We start from the raw sequence: 18,819 nt of genomic DNA, 5'->3' as shown, positions 1-18,819 counted from the left end.
TCAGTGTTGAAATGGCACATACTAAAGAATAGCCTACCACACAATGGTATGCGTAATCTTTAGAAAAACATGTTTTACATAAGTTACACTTACAGGTTGAGTTTGTAGAAGTCAAAGAAACAATCTATCATTCTATCTCCAGAAAACATGTTTTCTTTTCAAAAGCAAACGTCCAAACTTTATAAGCAAGCAACTTTACAGAAAAAGAAGCCCAAAGTAGCTTATAATAAGTGGACATGGCAACACTGAACACACGAGTTTCTGTCTTCTTTTAACTTCCGGCAGAATGTACATTAAGAAGCGTAATGCTGCCCTCTACAGGCAAGGGTTTCCTCTTCACTGTTTTACTTTATCCAACACCTTTTGACTGGAGAAGACAACTAAATCCAAAAATAGGTTGAAAATTCACCTCAGACATAGAAATACACTCAAAAGAGAATCGTTTCTGTAATTATTACATATAAGATAGGAAGAGACTCTGTCTCCAGATTTCCACACTGACACAGTTATCTGGATGTTTCCCTATGACTTTCAAACAATTGTCTAGACCACAATGTTCCAGTCTCAGTCTGGTTAAAACAACACAATCCCTTCTCCCAGAGTTTATCATCATCCACTTCTTACTTTTATCAGATGTCTACACAGCAAAATAATGCAGACCCCTTCTGTCTACTCTTTTTGCCACTGGAGCTCTAGTTTTTCTTTGCAAATACTAAAACATTCTCATTTTCCCAACTGAATCTTCGGATCAATAGTTTCTTTCATCATAGATTCCTTGGCCAATTATAATTTGACTCTATGCCTGAGCACCAATACCCACAAAAAAAAAAACCTGACCATCTATTTTCTCAATCCTAACAGAATGAGTCGCCCCTGACAGAAAAACAAATAGATGTATACTTATCCGTACGACGGTGTCGCGTGCTACTGAAAATACACAATCTACAAGCTCCCAACAGTTTGTACATTGGCAAATTGCTGGCGCACAACACTGTAGTATGAGAGAGCATACACTGTACATTGAGCATAACACGATCCTCATTATCTTTGAATATTAACTTTAATTCTATAAACAGGTTTAATTACACATTTAGTGAAACTTCATTAGTCTACATTGTGTTTCAAAATAAATAAACACATTTGAATATTTGCCTGTGTATTGTACAACTATTCATATAAACAACACTGTTACACAAAAACAGTGAACAAGAAACATGCTATATCATGACATATCCACCATGTCAGAATCAGATAAGCATTTCTAAAATATTCCATCAAATATCCCCAGGAAAGCCTCCTCTTCTTTGCTGTTGATGTCAGTCTGCAACCTGAAAAGACAGGTGGAATGCAAAAGCGTAATAAGACATTAATATAAAATTGTGATGGATATTACTTTTAAAAATATTTCTGTAGCTTCAAATTTCAACACGGAATTGTAAGAACAATGTTAGTGTCTTCTACCTGCTTATGCCAGATGAGCTCTGTGTGGTTTGGCCACTGTTTGAGAAGAAATCAAATCCTTTAGCCTGTGGGGTCCTTCTTGTCACATTTTGCACTGGAACTGATTCTGGTGCCTTGATTGGGAACTCTGGACTCAATATGCTCTGTGCCTGCACAAGGAGACAAAATACATGTGACACAGACTTTCTAAGTGTGGTATATAAAACATGTGCACACTCACACACAAATACACCCACCCACCAACACATGCACGCATGCACGCACACACCTTGTTATCCAGCTGGTCCCAGGGACGAGTCAGTCTTTTCTGTGGTCTGATTGTGAGGGAGGGGGTTCCTGATCCTCTGATCTCAGGAGTGACAGGTGGTGAGATTAACCTAAAACAATTATAAATCTCATAAATCCCTCTTGCTTTGACCTGCTTGCATGGTCTAAGTACAGTAGAAGAGTTGGCAATAGCTTGAAAGGATATCTTAAATGTAATTTAAGGGGTTTAAAATATCGCACATTGTTTTAGTGTAATTACTATTAAGTATTTAATTGGCTGGAGATACCTGAGTGGTGTGTTAGCTGTGTTCAAGCGTGGTTCAGTCTGTGCAAGACTGTGGAGTAGTGGTGCTGATTTTGTGGCACAGCCTGCACATATGAGATAAGTAGGTTGTTGTTAACAGCTTATAATATTGTAGGCATAGATTATCACACAGCAGTTCATACACAAAACAAAACTACATGTGTGTGGCAAATAGATATAAAAGTATAGATAGGTCATAAGCACCCTAATTACAGGTTTGCAGCCACATTCTTTGCTATAGGGGACACAATTATGATAATCGCTATGGACACCATAACCAACATCTTCATATTGAACAAATGCCTCATGGAAGCTCCAATGGACTTCCCTCTTCCATGTTTGACACAGAAGCACAGCATTGCTACCGTATGAATGTCAGTTTTACACATTTATTTCTATGGTGTGGCCATAGTTTCAATAAAGTCTATTGTGTGGCCAATGTGGCCAGTAACATGTCTTGAAAGCTCATACAATGCAATATGTCAAGTCTAAACTTTATACTTTATTCCTTTAATGATATTCAAAATGCTGTGTACCTTTGTGCACATTGTAACCCACAGATTGCTGGACCTGTGTTTTAGCTTCATGAGTACACATGGACAGAGACGTCTTGCTGGCATGCACCAAACACTCATCGTCAAAGTCATCCCAGTCATCCCAATCACTTCCCAAGTCAAAGTTAACGCTTGGCGATTGTAAGGAAGAGACATAACCACTTTCCACATTCTGGTTTGACACTGTGCTACCAGAGCTCTTTGAGGAAGCTGGGTAGGTTCTATTATTCTGGTTTACAACAGGGTTCAGGTTCCGACTGTCACCAAAGCTGGTACCTGGTCTCCTCCACACTGAGGAGCCTGAAAACAGAAGTATCCGCTGTTAGTCCACTGGCTTTTCCCACCAGTGAAGAGGCACCGTGGGTCACACATTATGGCACTACAAATACCGAACCTATGTTAATCAATAATGGGCGATTGGATGTCCTATTTCTTGCTTTAAATGTTTTTTTGTTTCACTGAAAATAGTGAAATAGAAAGCATTTCCAGACAAGCGCGCTCCATTGCAGTCTCCAACGGCGATGGCTGGAGCGACATACTGTACACGTACCAGCGGCAAACATTTTGCTGCGAAGGCGATCTTTTTACATGGGCTGGTAGCAAGAGAGAATGTATTGGGAAGCATTATGTCTAATTTAACAATAGGATTCAGGTTAAATACTGAGTGTGAGCCTTTAAAAAACAGTGAGCCATGATAAACCAACATACTTTGGAAATGAACAGGAGGTGTAGCAGAGGTTTGTGTAGGTGGTGGAGCAGCCACACTCTGTTCTACCATCTCACACATGTTGTCCAGGTAGTCAATATCATCTCAAAAAGAAACCAAGAGGAGAAGAGCGTAAGAGAGGTGGACAGAAACATACGTATATTTAAACATTGGAAAAAAATTGAAATCTTTACCATAGCTATACTCATCCTCTAGATAAGCGTCACCAGTCAGATCCACAGTTGCAATTTGAGGGGTCAATGAAGGTTCATAGTGACTTCTCCCATACCTTAGAGTAAAATGCAAAAAAAGACACTAATATAAGTGAGTCTATCTTCAGTGATGGTATTCATTTTCTGATATCTATTAACAGTTATTTATCTCTCCCTCTCTCTCTTTTTTCCAGATGACCTTCAGAAGAGCTAATTTGTGAATGTGAAATGTGAAATTCTGTTGTTTGAGATTCAGTGTTGACTAAATACCTTAAGTGGCAAATTCAAACGTGTTTACCTGGAGATAGATGGTAATATCTCCTTAGGTTTGTAGGAAAACTGTTGCAGATTGCCCCTAGCCTCTCCGCTCGTCTTCATCTAGAAAAATAAAACAGAGCGTCAAACACAGTCCAAGCACACTGATTTCAGCAATTAAGAAAGGCAGTCAAGTCATGCTCATGCTAGACATTTTACTTGAGTGTAGGACTTGGATCTGTGGTCACAATAGAGTTCCAAACATTGTCTTATGGATCAAATCTAAAACAGCTAATACTTCTTTACTCCTTCAAAAATCAATTGAGAGCAATGGATCGCCTTGAGAGCAAATGGTGACACCTATTTCAATTATGTGATGTCTGCCTGTATTTCCCGGCACCTTGAGTCGTTTGACAGGTGTTTCAGTCAGTGTGTCACTTCTATTCTTCAGATCTCTGAGGTAGGAAGAGAAGCTAGAGTCCTGGTTCACTGTTTTCTGTAACACTGTTACTCCTACTTTACCTTAGAAACACAGGAGAGACAACTGGTTTAATAATCATGTGAGACAAAGTAAAGTTTACACGCACGCACGCACGCACGCACGCACGCACACACACACACACACACACACACACACACACACACACACACACACACACACACACACACACACACACACACACACACACACACACACACACACACACACACACACACACACACACACACACACACACACACACACACACACACACACACACAGAGAGTAGTGATTATTCTCCAGAGTATGGTGTGTGTGATTATACTCACAGCAGTCATGGGCACACTGGTCCTTATTCTTGCAGAAATGATTGCACTGTCTCTGAACAGTATTTGACTGTGCAGGGTCTGCATATCAAGAGCAAAAACATCACATCCAAGATATATATAACAATATAAACAGGGTTTGTACGTCTTAGCGCATGTGTTTGTAATGCACTTTATACCTTGTTCTGTAGCTGACGTAGCTTTAGCCTGTGCTGTAGGCTGAGGCTTCAGTATGGTGGGATTGGCTCTCTGTCCAGTGCTTTGTGTTCTCTGATTACCAGGAATACATTGCATCTTCCACTGAGTGTGGTGTGGAGGGTCACTGGGTTCAGCCCCAAACCTCTTGGCCCCAGAGTAGAATGCACTGAACTTTTGCTGGATGTCCAAACCCACTATAGGAGTAGAAATTAAATGTGAAATTCTGTACACTCCAATAGTCAAAGCTAAAGTGAGAGATATTTCTGTGCTTCGCAGGCTGACCATATTCTGAACTGATCAGGTTGACACTGATCTCTTCTCCCTTGGAGGCCTTCAACACTTCAATCTTCTTTGACCAGCTGCCAGACTTCAACAACACCAGGTCCCTGGGTGGAAATAAAACAATGGTGTGGCATATGACAAAATACACACATAATGTCTTAATTTGCCTTGCCCTAAACAATGCAGCTCAGAATGTGCGTGTGAACCCAGTCCCTGGAAAAGTAAACAATCTGTCCTAAACCTAAAAGTGGTTTAAACATGGCTGTGCGTGCGTGCGTGCGTGCGTGAGAGAGAGAGAGAGAGAGAGAGAGAGAGTGGGGGTGTGAAAGAATAAAATAGTTTTTATAAAGTATGACATTCAGTTAATGTGGACAGCTGTTCTGGTAGTTGTATTTCCTCACGTGAGTTTCTGTAGGAATACCACATTATTGTCTGAGTCTCCTATGATAAGAGTGACATAGTGGTAGTCTGGAGCTGTTCTCTTGGACAGCAGATGCTGCTGGTTCTTCAGGTTAACTGTCACCACAATCTCGGCTGTGACAGAGCTGTACCTCGGCAGCTAAGGAATAAAACAAGATAGAGGAGATACTAGTCTTTCTAGAAGATAGAATAATTGAAAAGAACACAGCTTGATTTGCAAATGAAAATCAGATGTTAATAACTGATTAACCACACAGTTTTGTGAAGCATTTTAACATCTGGACAAAATGTAAACAAACGTAGGACAACGTGACCTCTAAACATGAGCCAATTAATAGCAAAATGGTCTGTGTTTATGTACGATATATGACCAAAGCTGTGAGTAGACAATAACCTGTATTTAGACTGTTATAGTCCATTAATATGATCCACAAACAGATGTTAAACTTGCTCTTTTGGCAGTTATTGTGCAACCCTTTTTACCTGCTCCAAAGTAACTTCATACTTGGGGAGGTGTAAGACAGATTCTTTAATTTGATTTCCAAATGGCGGGTGTCTGTTGACAATCTGCAAAAAACATAAGTGGACAACTGTAAGAGCCATCCGCCATGCATGTGTGTGACTCAACACCTCTCCTTCGCAAAAATGGAGACATCCATGACAGATTTTGATCATAGTATATTTTTTAAACTCTTGTACCAACTGACCAGCTCTAACTCTCTGGGGTTGGTCTGTTCTATTTTGCTGAAAGTGGTGAGTCCAGCATTCATCATAGCAGTTGATAGGGTTAGGCCTGGAACACATGGTGGTTATTATGCACACATTTGAATAGTTTATTTACGTCCACAAAAATACAAGCATACTGCAATGGATATAAACAGTATTAATGCAATCGGATATTGAGTCAGTCAGTTACATATGTGTCTGATTAATCAACCACATTGTTACATTCACACAAGATGGCAACAGTGACACATAACACATGGCCTGGAACACATGGCGGTTAGACACACACACACACACACACACACACACACACACACACACACACACACACACACACACACACACACACACACGATTTCCCCCAGCATAGTTTCCTTAGTTACATTTAGTTTATATCTTATAACATTCATGTACTGATACTCATTACCCCACCTATTTTCTCCAGTTGTTTAGATACATAGGGTGAGTTCTCCCATAGTTTGGCTCTGAAGCACTTAGCCAGGAGCAATGAGTTGAGTAGAGCTGTGAAACCTGCCTTTGACCGCTGGTTCAGAAACTCTGACAAGCCTAGTGACATTTAAAATCAAATAGTTACCAAACATTTAAAATATCTACCATGATATTACAGTACCAGTGAATCAGTTATAAAGTATGATGTAACCAATGCAGAAGTGAAAATACTGTGAAACAAACATTTGAGGAAATTGTGAATTATTTTATTGTACATACACTTGCTGATGCGCACGCCATTCCTGAATATTTTTGCACTGTCCTGCGTAAGGCCGAACTCTTGGATTGGGATGGAGCCCAGCTGAGCCTGAATCAAACTGTATACAAGTACAGTGAATGAGTCAACACACTCACATATACAGTATGTATACAGTATATTCAAATTATAAACTCTGACATCCATTTCCTACTGGGGTCATGCCTACGTTCCCTCAGCACAGTATGTTCCCTCGGTTTAGGGTTTGGCTTGCGGTTAAGGGTTAGGGTCAGGACTGGGGGTATTGTTAGCCTTGAGGTAATCTCTCAAGAAAGACTATGAATTATTATTTATTTATTTTTTACCAATAAAGGGTTTACTTAGACCAGATAGGTCTTGAGGGAACGTAGGCTGAGGGAACATACGTTATGTATGCTCCCAAACTACTGCAAAGCACAGGAATGTACTGCATTAAAGCATCAAGCTATACCTACCAGTTAACTTTCATATCATTGCTCTTTATCTTTCCCTCCATAGGATACCTGGGAAAAGAAGTAGAGACATTCATATGCTGTGGGTTGCACTAATGACATTAATTGCCCAATTCAACAAACAAAATGGCTGTTACTGTATAGTATATGATCTAATCCTGCTCCAAGGACCATAACATGCTGGTTATTTTCTGACCTGATGGTGATTCTGTTCTTATCCTTGTTCAGTGTGTTCAGGGTTCTCTTCTCATTCACCCTCAGCTGAACATCACTGAACTCTTTGCCCTTCACCACCAGCCCAATCTGCACACAGAGCCATTTATTTTCTAAACAATCTGGCGTATATGTGCTGCCTGCACTTCACTGAAATTGTTCCCAAATGTAGGATGGCAGTGCCATGTAAACATGGCAGTTCCAATCCAGATATTATACAAAGAATGCTGTGTTTTATCAAGGGAACCTACCAGCTCAGCTAGAGTCTCGGTGCCGACTACGTTGCTGAATTGTTTCATGGTGTCAAAGGCAACACAATACCTGGCCATGAGCCTGCCTGCCTCTGGGAGACAAACACTGGTTGTCATTCAAAGACAAAGTTAACAAAGCCACATATTTCTCTGCATCATTGCACATATGCCAAATTGCCAATGTGTTTGACTTTACAGTTTACATTTATCTTTTGCAATTCTTTAAATCTGTGATATCAGATATTGTAACTTCTTTTACCCGTCACCTTGAGTCTAAATACTATACCGCACCGGCCAACTCGGGAACGATGCAAGTTGGAAATGCATGCCCCACCCAGTTATACAATACCCGTTGTCAGTGTCCCGTTGTACCCATCTGCCTGTCTGTCTGTGCGCCTTTTATGCCCATATATGGAGTTCCGTATCAGGCATGCACACGCATATTTTCATTCTTAGCAACATTTACGTATGTTCATGACGACGAGGGTCAAACCTACAAACCATCTATAGACATCTATATGATATGATAAGATTCTCTACCTGTAGGTTTAATATTGATGTCCTCGTCCATGGTAATTAGACCAATGGAAGACAGGGAGTTGAGGTTCTTCAGACACAGCTCTGTGGGACAGGGACTGTACTGAGTTTATGTTGCAATTCGTTAATTCTGCACTCAACATAAATAGCCTCTGGTGTAAAACTGTTACAGCATCCCAAGAAATTCATCCATAACCTTACTAAAAACATTTACATGAAATGGAATATACACATGTACTGTATCTCACCTTGTAATTTGGCCTCGATTCCACATCTATCAAGATCTGTAGAGAAACCTACATTGGGAACACAACCGCATAAGACCATGATGCAATCAATAAGAATGCTCATATTATGTGAAATGTCCACTTACAATTCTGTAAGTAACCACAACTGCAACCTAATTCTAATGCAGATTCTTTTCTCTGACCGTAGTGTTTGGGGTTCTTGAGGGCTCTTATGTAGAGAAAGGTGGAGCGTATCCAGTCCAAAGCCATGTTGACATCACTAATGGTCTGGAGGACTATCTCAGCATTCAGGTGCTCTACCAGGTGACCATGTAAGCTGGGTGACAGAGGGATACTTTTTATTTGTATGTTTTTTGGTATATTTTAGTAAGTGTGAAAGAGAGATAGGAGAGCAGACAAATTTAGTTTTTCATACCTGCTTTCAATGATTTCCGCTCTATTCAGAAACGTCATGTACTTGTCCTTGGTCTGGTGTTTGGTCATGATCACTGCGGTCGCTGATGTATCGAACTAGAAGAAGTGAAAATCCAAAACTCTGAGCAACTTATTATACAACTCACAGTTTACATGACATTAACACTGCCAACCAGCATCTTCCAAGGCATACTGTGGTTTATTAGATTTTTGAGGAAGCAACTGAATTTCATTCATTTCAGTATGATATGAAAATCAACTTGCAGGGACTTGAAACTTGCTTGAGATACACAATGGAACACACTTTAAGTATCATTGTGTGGTTATTTTTTGTCAAAGCTACCTCACCATTGAGTTTTAAAGCATTTTTTGGAGAACGATTTGAAGAGTCTAGCGGAAAAAAGGCCCTGGAGAAAAGGTTGATTTACAAAGGAAACATCCTTGATCTACAGGTATTAACAGTGAAACAATGTTTTTAGCCGAAGCAACTAAATCATTCAGGTAAGTTTGGTAATGTTTTAACAACTTTGGATAAAATAAAGCCATTACGCTGTGAATAGTTAATGGCATGATACATAACATTGCATAAGTCACCAGTTGAAGATATGCTGTCATTTATTCATAATACTCCTAGTGAGCCATAGTCGGCTATTAGACATATAATACAGTTATAACCCCGTCTGAAACCGGGTTATAACTGGTCTAAAAGTGAAAGCTTTTTCAACGTCTAGGCTTAGCCTAGAGTTGATTAGCTGTTTTTTAAGCGTCTATATATAGACGTCTATATATAGACGTCTATATATAGACGTCTATATTATAGACGTAATTTCAACGGCTATAATATAGACGTCTATATATAGACGCTTAAAAACAGCTACGGTTATCAACGTCTAGGCTATAGACATTGAAAAAACTTTCACTTTTAGACCAGTTTTAACCTGGTTTTAGCCTAGCCGTTAGACTATTTTAGACGTCTAATAGCCCGAAAAATGCTCAGTGGGCTGATTATCGTCTGTTCTGTCAAATAAAATGTTGCCACTGTGGCACCACCTGCCTGTGGTCTCCCAGCTCTTCCAATCATCTGCAGCATGTCAGCCTCACTGTACTCCACACAGGAGCCTGCCACATAGTGCATGGTAGACTTTATCACCACCAGGTGGGCTGGCATGTTCACCCCCATAGCCAGAGTACTAGTGGTGACTGAGATATAGAAGAAAAGACCAGAAATATACTAGCTGGTGACTACTGACCATTGGTACAAAAAAAAACATTTCATGTAATTGAAAACATACAGAAGAAGACCAATGACTCCATTTATGCTACTGTACATCAGTAGTATGAACCATAGACTGTATAAATGAGAGGGTATGAACGCAGGAAACCTTTACCATATACATGATCATATAATGTCAACAATCAATTAACAGAATTAACAGAACTCACAGAGGACAGGAAGGTCTCCCAGGGTAAAGGCTGCTTCCACTACCTTCCTGTCAGAAACATCAACCCCTGCATGGTGGTAACCAACACCAAACAAGACCAGGTCTGGAAAGAACACACACACACACACACACACACACACACACACACACACACACACACACACACACACACACACACACACACACACACACACACACACACACACACACACACACACACACACACACACACACACACACACACACACACACACACACACACACACACACACGAAAGCCCTCTCATACAGTCAAAAATGTTAAGTTGTAATCTCATTTGGCAGGGCATTTTTATTCTGAGCTGGGACTGGGGCAAAAATGGCTGCAAGTTTTAATAAGTCTAGGTCTCCTAGAGTATTCAGACAGCATTACTATTATTGGTTCAATAGGTCAGAGAGAGGAGGATGAGGCTGGCAGGATACTGTGTCAGGCACACGTCAGGCATCACCAGTGGCAGTAAGAGGAAGTTCAATTGTCATTGTTGTTGGAAGTTTATTTATTCTCAGGAACAATAAGTTTATGAAAAATATCATACCTTTCAGTTTTGAATCCAAGATAGAGTTTGCATATTTCATCAGCCTGCAAAAGATTATAAATTAGACACACAGAAATATTTGAATGAATAGTTGTTGTATAAGCATGATTAGACACTGTGATATTTATGATGTCTCGATGATTTGACCTACCTTTGTTTGTGCTCAATGCTCATAATGAACCTAGCATCCTTGGCCAGAACAGCAGCTGACTGCTGGACACCTTTCCTCGTGGAGCAAAACTACCACAACACAGATATAATAGTGAGACTAGTCTACTAGTAATCCAGTCTAGTAACATTTTCTGACGCTTAGCTGTAGTCTTACCACCTACCACTAATGTAGGCTTCTGGTCAGAGTAGGTCTGTATGATATTAGCCATCTTGTAGTTAAGTGACAGGTCAAACTTGAACTCTGTCTGGTTTGGGCTGCATGGGAATCCAAGCACCACCTTCCTCAGTTTCACTGGACGGTGGCTCTCGTCCATCTCTAGATAGGTGGCCGGCCCGTTTTCATCACACAGCCAATCTGCTATCTGGCGCAGACAAACAATTCCAACATCACGTTTTGATACAGATGACATAGTCTACATCTCTGGTATCGGTTCAAACATTCAAATTAGAAAGTGCTGTTAATGATTTCAGACAGATTGAGGCAATGTAACACTCATTCAAGCCACATCAGGCATGAACATGTGAGCAATATCTTTTACGATGTTCTTTAACACTTTTCATCCACGTACATCTGATGTGTTAGGTACGGTGGCTGACACAGCCACAAACCTCATGGAGAGGTTTGCCTGTGGCTTTGTTGCTGTCCGATAAGTGTGCACCGCCTTCATTCGGCTCACCACCACTTCCAGAGTGGCCCCACGAGTTGTGTCCTTTACCACATGCACCTGGTAAAAGTAAATTCAGTTGCCAAAAGTAGTACAGCAGTTAAAAACACAGAAAAAGAAGATACAGCTAAACACACCAAGGAGGATCTGTCAACAGGGAGGTGGCTACTAGACACAGCTTTTTGTTCATACTTAATTTTTTATGCAGTTTGAAAATGTACCAGGGAGATACAAATTAGATGCTGGCATTCTACATCTTGAATAAAGTGTAACGTTTTCTCTAATGCAGCCTGGATATATGACCAGTACTAAAACACCTTGTTTAGACAGATTTCTGAACAACAACAAGTTTCTGATGGTGGCAGAGTCTAATCATCAGCAGTGTATCTTCAAATTCCACCACATAAACGCACAATGCGGGATGCTCCTTGACTACCAACATAGGAGGTTATAACCTACAGTATACAGTAAGTTAATGGATAGAATGTCTGTGAGACTCTCTGACCTCATCTATGAGGAAGAGGCTGACAAGTTGCAACAGACAATTGTCCCTCCATTTCCTTGTCATGCTGTCCCATTTTTCCTGATAGCAAAAGAAAAACAGATTAGGAATTTACATCAATACCCCCCCACACTTGAGAATTTAGAAAGAGATTCACTGTTCTGTGTTGTGTCACTCACAGGTGTGGTCGTGATGATGTGGGCATCCTGAATCTCAAAGAAGTCGTCGATCTCTGTGTCTCCGGTCAGCTCCTTGCAGCTTAGCCCCAGAGGACCAAATTTCTCCTTCCAGTCCCCAAAGCGCTGACTACACAAAGCTTTGATCGGGGCCACTGGCCAAAACAAAAGGGAGTCTCTTTATATGCGCATTATCTCACAAATACACAAGAGTTGAGTAATGCCTTATGTTTGACTGAGCTCAGAATCTTACATCTCTGGAGGCATTTTGTGTGATCAGGTCAAAAGTGAAAGTGATACAAAAACATGTACAATCTGAAAAATCTGAAAACACAGCACTGAAACAATGTTGATTCAATTGAGTGATCTTTCCACTCCAAAATACTGTCTGCCATGAAAATAAAAATGGGAAACAATGTGTGCTTGCTAATGGTTTGATTGCATAGTGTTGCTGGAAAACGAGCTGAAAAAGACTAAAACAAGTTCAATGATAAGGATGTCAAACATTTCAAAATATGCATGTATGAAAACAGACATATTCAGGATTGGGGATTTAGTGGTGAGCAAATATGAAATACTGCACTCATGCTCACAGGTCTACTCCATAATGCACTCACTGTACACGACTTTGACATTATTCCAGGGCTCTGAGGTCTCCATCAGCAGGCGGATGATGGCCAGCTCAAACAGCACTGTCTTACCAGAACCAGTGGGAGCGCAGGCAACAAAGTTCTTACCTGTGTAAAGAACCTGCAAATAATAGAGAACAAATCACCTATTTACTTCAAATAAGTTATACAGTATACTATATACAGTATGTGTGTGTGTGTGTGTGTGTGTGTGTGTGTGTGTGTGTGTGTGTGTGTGTGTGTGTGTGTGTGTGTGTGTGTGTGTGTGTGTGTGTGTGTGTGTGTGTGTGTGTGTGTGTGTGTGTGTGTGTGTGTGTGTGTGTGTGTGTGTGTGTGACACTGTGTGTGTGTGTGTGCGTGCGTGTGTGTGTGTGTGTGTGTGTGTGTGTGTGTGTGTGTGTGTGTGTGTGTGTGTGTGTGTGTGTGTGTGTGTGTTATATTAAAATAATGATAACATAGTATCACAATTGCCTTTAAATTATGTGGAGTGATAATTTGAGGAGTCAAAGACATGGAGCAAGCTTACAGTATACACTTACATCATCCAATGCTTTGGACTGAACATAGTTGAAAAAGGGAAACTCTTTGAAAACTGATCTAAAATTAGCTGCTGTTTTATTCTGATTAAGGAAATCCAAGGTAAAGTTACATTCCACAAATTCCAGCATACAGTAGCAAGTCAAACATTTCTTTAGTCTTTGATTTTGTTGAAGCACAGGCCCGTAAGGATACGTATCTCAGAGACTGGTCGTAGTACACCAGACTCAGAAGAACCTAAAAAACAAAACAAAGATCGTTTTGTTTTCAGTCATGTTTTTCTTTTTTACTACATCCACTGACAAGCTAAAACTAGTTGAAGTAGAAGAGGTTGGAATTGCCTGCCACCTAGTGGCCGCTGTCTATACCTACTGTATAATGAAGTGGTCAGTGGGGAGAGCTCACCTTGTTTCACCTCATTATAATCTAACACAATATGGCAGCTGCTGCTAGGGTGGTACAGTGCATAAAGACATTCATTAACTATAATACGGTAAGTCTTAGCATAACATATAGACATTCATTATAACTGCAATATGCCTTAGCATCCATACATGTGGGACTTTGCATGCCAGTATGACATTGTGCACAGGACTACTCATGGGTCTGTGACTGTGTCAATGCACCTTCTATGTGAAGCGGCTGAGGCGTCATGGGCAGAACATGGGCTCTCTTTGTGCCCTTGTCCAGCGCCTCTGCGTGTGCTGCCTTCTGCGGGGGTCGGCCACTCACTGCAGATGAGCCCTGGTGGGGGAGGGGGAAGGGGGGACTGGGGGAGAAACGAGGAGCTGACTGGCTAGCCTTTCCCGGCGGTGGCTGGAAAGGAGGAGGCTCTGTCACCATGGTAACCGGACTGAGGAAAGTTTGAGGTCTGGACATAGCCCGGGTGCTGCCACTGAGGTCGTCTGTGTTTGACAAGTCGCCCCCGCTGTTCAACACCTGACCACTGGGGGGTTTAAACAAACTGTCACAGAGGGAAGAATGGAGGCAAGAGAGATGGAAAGAGAGGAGAGGAGCGAGACAGAGGGAGAGAAAATGAAGAATTGAGGTCATGAAACGTCGATGCTTCTATAAGGAGGATAAACATTATGGCTTCTGATAGACTGAATGGCTTTTCATTACAGGATCGCATCTGACAACTCTCATGCCTTATCTTTGAGTGGGGAAAAAAAGCATCCTGTCCTGTCTCTTATTATACTGTGCCTGCAACTGGACTTAAAAAACACAACCAAAGGGCTTTAGCTACATTGTTTTCCTGGATAAAAAACGCTTGCCTTCTCCGTAGAGGAGGTCTTTGGCTGAAGTCCAGGGTGAAATGTTTCCCCCTGACAGCCCCATGACCAGAGTCCAGCGGGGTTTCATCTCCACCTCTGCCACACTGATTGGCATCCCGGGAGTAATCCATGAACCCTTCACCCAGCCGAGGGCCACTACACCTGCTGTCCCTGGTCTCTGTCACCTCCTCGGCATTGTTGAATCTCTGAGAACTGGTGACTTTGACGCTTGTGTCAACTGACTCTGTCAAAGAGGGCCGCAATTGATCAGGCTTCTGGGAGAAACCTGTGAAGAAGAGTAAAATTAAGTATTCAGTGCCAGTAATTGCACTACTGATAATTTGGTACTGGTAATTGTAAGTCATTGTGAGTTCAATTAGAAATCCATATTTTTTCCCCTGGAACTATTTTCTGCTATGAATCTGTGCTTTTAAAATTAAAACACAATGATAATGTAACAAAAAAAACTAGAAAATTGATTTTCATACCATACTGAAAGGAATCCACTGGTGTCCTCCAAAAATCAAGCAATCTATCTATACTAATGGTATGCTTTGGAAAATGGCCGGTAGTCAAGTCTACCATGAGTAGTATGGGTTAAACAGACAACTAGTTATTTTAATAATACAGGATGAAGGTATTTAGACTTAGACGGCAGAAATTTTGCCAGTCCAATTAAACGAAAATGTTATAACACTTTGGAATGCATGAATATACTGTAAGTCCAATTTATTTACAAGGCAAATAGTGCAAATCAAGTAAAAATGTTATGGAATTGAAGCCAATTTAAGTAATCAAATCACAGTTAAAGGAGGACTTCACCCATTTTCAACCTATCTTCATATAATTGGTCCTCACTAATGCTCATGATGAAATAAAAAAAATAAAACATTATTCTCTGTCTGTGTCTCATAGGAGGGCTGTGGACACTTCAGAAACCTGCCTACCAGTGACATCATCATTAGGCAGGTTTTATTTTTTCAAATACGATTTCAAATTTGTATTAAAGCGAGAACAATGACTTCCATTATAGCATGCTAACTTTCCAGGAATAGAAAGCCTTGCAGTTTATTAGCTTGGATTTCCCATCGATGATATTCTGGTAGGCAGGTTTTGGAATTGTCCACAGCCCTCCTCTGAGACACAGTCTCACAGACAGGGACAAAAATGCTAAAATGTTATAATGAGCATTAGTGAGGACCAATTATATGAAGAGAGGTTGAAAATGGGTGAAGTCGTCCTTTAAGTTGGTAAGGCTTGTGTATGCCAGATACTGAAATGTTTACTCAAGGTATAGGATAAGTGATTTTCTTTGGTTAAAATAAGTGATAGCTCTATATTCTGATAGTATCCATTACTAGTGTTTGTTCAGTAACAGTCTCCATGTCTCTCCTGCTCTTCATTAAACAGAAAATACATTTTCAGGTCAGGATATCTCTAAAGAAAAGGAATTCACACTTATCCACCACCCTACATACTGTACAAGGATGCCTCCTTAAGGATGTCCTGCGTGGCTGGGATCTGAGAGAAAGATGGAGGCATTTCTAACCGCCATGGATTAGCCTCTTGGCACAGCGGCTTTCTGTAGATAGTGATTCAGAGGAATAAATATTTGATTATTGTTTCTGTGACTCTCTCTGGGTTTGTTACAATGTAACAAACACTGTAATTCTGTAAAGGGTGTTATCACACCGTTATAATGGGTAGTAGGCAAGTAGGTAAGTAGGCTACTCATCTGCCTTATATGGTAAGCCAATAGGAGCCCACTAATTCTGATAGTAGTTAGGTTCAGGTATGAGTTTGGTGTGTTAAGGTTGGGGAGTTTCACCATGGATGGAAAGGATATGGATGATTCTTTGTTCTGACCTACTGGATTAGTGCCCCCCCCCCCTCCCCCCCCACACACACACACACACACACACACACACACACACACACACACACACACACACACACACACACACACACACACACACACACACACACACACACAGTTACAGTCTCACTCTCACACACACACACACACACACACACACACACACACACACACACACACACACACACACACACACACACACACACAGTTACAGTCTCACTCTCTCACACACACACACACACACACACACACACACACACACACACACACACACACACTTGCATGGGGCAGATGAGTAGGCCCAATAACACTCACACAATGGAGTCTGTGGCCCCTCATTTGGTTTGTAATTTTGACCAAAGGATTTAAACTTTACAACAATGAATATCATAGTCTACTACTTCGAGAACTGTGTGTAGCCTAAGACCTATTAACAACCCAACCCAATTAACAAACCAATAACGCTGTTATTCTTGTGTGTTTTTTATATTTGCAACCATTTTTACCCTGCGTGTACTTACACTTTGTGGACAATGGGCCTCTCAAAGAAGAGGTTGTCCAAGGGAAAAGCGCCATCCTGGTCCACCATCTCATCGGATGAACTCAGCAGAAACCATGGGGGAAACAACAATAGCTAATCAATTAGCTTAGCCATTTTATGTTCATTCTATCGCTTATTAGAGGAGGCCCTACTCTTTAGCTAGCTTACCTGTTTTTTTTTAATGTCAAGTCAAGCAGCCTCTCTCGAGTCTCGACTCAGACAAACAATGAGTTAACTAGAATTATTCATCAGAAGTCCGCGAGGTGAGTGACATGTTGACAGAGTAAACATTGTTCATTTAAACTTGTAGTTTTTAACGTGTTCTCCTCTTTGTTTAGCTACGAACTTGCTGACCTTACAGTCAGTTTGTTAACTACCGTCTGCACGAGACGTGGGCCTATCTCTCTACACAGCATCCTCACGCGAGAGGATGTTAATAGGACATTAATACCAGGCAGTGGTGTAAAGTAACTAAGTACATTTACTCAAGTACTGTACTTAAGTACAATTTGAGGTAGGCCTTACTTTACTGGAGTATTTCCAATTTTCAGTACTTTTACTTCTACTCCACATACATCTCAGCGGCAAATTCTACTCCACTACAATTATTTGAAAACTTTAGTTACTAGTTACTTTGTAGATTTTGATTATTATTAGTTACAAAAACATACATTTCCAGTTCAGCCCCATTCATTTCGGCCATTTGAAAAATAGCCGATCTAAGCTCTTAATGCACAAAATATTGTAATACATTGTAGAGGCTACATTTGAAAATTTGTGAAAGGGGACACGTCTGCATAATGAGTACTTTCTACTTTTGCTACTTTAAGTACATTATGATACCAATACTTTAGTACTTTTACTCAAGTATACATTTTGAATTCGGGACTTTTACTTGTAACAGAGTATTTCTATATTGCAGTATTGATACTTTTACTCAAGTAAAGAAATGTAGTACTTTTTCCACCACTGATTAATAGTATCAAAATACAAGCTAATAATCAAATGAGCATGCTACTCAGGAAACACTGCCTTGAATTCATGGCAAACCTTTCACCTTTTTCATACTGTGTTGAAAATCCGCCCTGATTTAATAATTGAATAAATAATTACTCTACGATAGCCCTCCATCAGGGGATTGTGATGGATGGCAACATCTTTGTTAGGTTGGTTTGGGAATTTTGGAGTCCTCAAACAGCCAATCTAATAACGTGAGATATAAAAATGCCAGGAATATCGATCCCGGTTGGGATGAATCAAATCTCACTTTATTATATGAATGAATGTTGTGATTAACCGTTATCAACCTGGGGGAAAAAATCTGCTACCTCTAAAGAGAATGAGATGGTCATTAACTCAGGTTTTGTATGCCTCCTATCT

General features: G+C 40.6%; 1 protein-coding gene across 1 annotated transcript; it reads right to left on the bottom strand.

Moving 5' to 3' along the window:
* Nucleotides 1–1,521: 1,521 nt before the first annotated feature.
* hfm1 (helicase for meiosis 1) lies at nucleotides 1,522–17,487 on the bottom strand (the record flags this gene model as incomplete). Its single annotated transcript, XM_084056823.1, has 36 exons — nucleotides 1,522–1,610; nucleotides 2,569–2,886; nucleotides 3,295–3,396; nucleotides 3,487–3,581; nucleotides 3,803–3,882; nucleotides 4,160–4,281; nucleotides 4,570–4,647; nucleotides 4,746–4,958; nucleotides 5,047–5,150; nucleotides 5,448–5,605; nucleotides 5,950–6,033; nucleotides 6,174–6,259; nucleotides 6,625–6,759; nucleotides 6,922–7,019; nucleotides 7,393–7,440; nucleotides 7,586–7,692; nucleotides 7,854–7,945; nucleotides 8,394–8,474; nucleotides 8,639–8,686; nucleotides 8,821–8,954; nucleotides 9,054–9,148; nucleotides 10,107–10,252; nucleotides 10,496–10,597; nucleotides 11,069–11,112; nucleotides 11,220–11,308; nucleotides 11,401–11,601; nucleotides 11,809–11,964; nucleotides 12,410–12,487; nucleotides 12,586–12,737; nucleotides 13,200–13,332; nucleotides 13,751–13,821; nucleotides 13,944–13,985; nucleotides 14,375–14,712; nucleotides 15,023–15,308; nucleotides 16,501–16,604; nucleotides 17,420–17,487. 36 exons carry the CDS (start codon nucleotides 17,485–17,487, stop codon nucleotides 1,522–1,524), a joined length of 4,377 nt encoding a protein of 1,458 aa, XP_083912949.1.
* Between the last annotated feature and the right edge of the window lie 1,332 nt (nucleotides 17,488–18,819).

Source organism: Gymnoscopelus microlampas (assembly GCF_963454915.1).
Source record: "Gymnoscopelus microlampas genome assembly, chromosome: 5".
NCBI classification, from domain to species: Eukaryota; Metazoa; Chordata; class Actinopteri; order Myctophiformes; family Myctophidae; genus Gymnoscopelus; species Gymnoscopelus microlampas.
The sequence above is the reverse complement of the archived record's forward strand: the minus strand, read 5'-3'. Positions and strand labels throughout refer to the sequence as shown.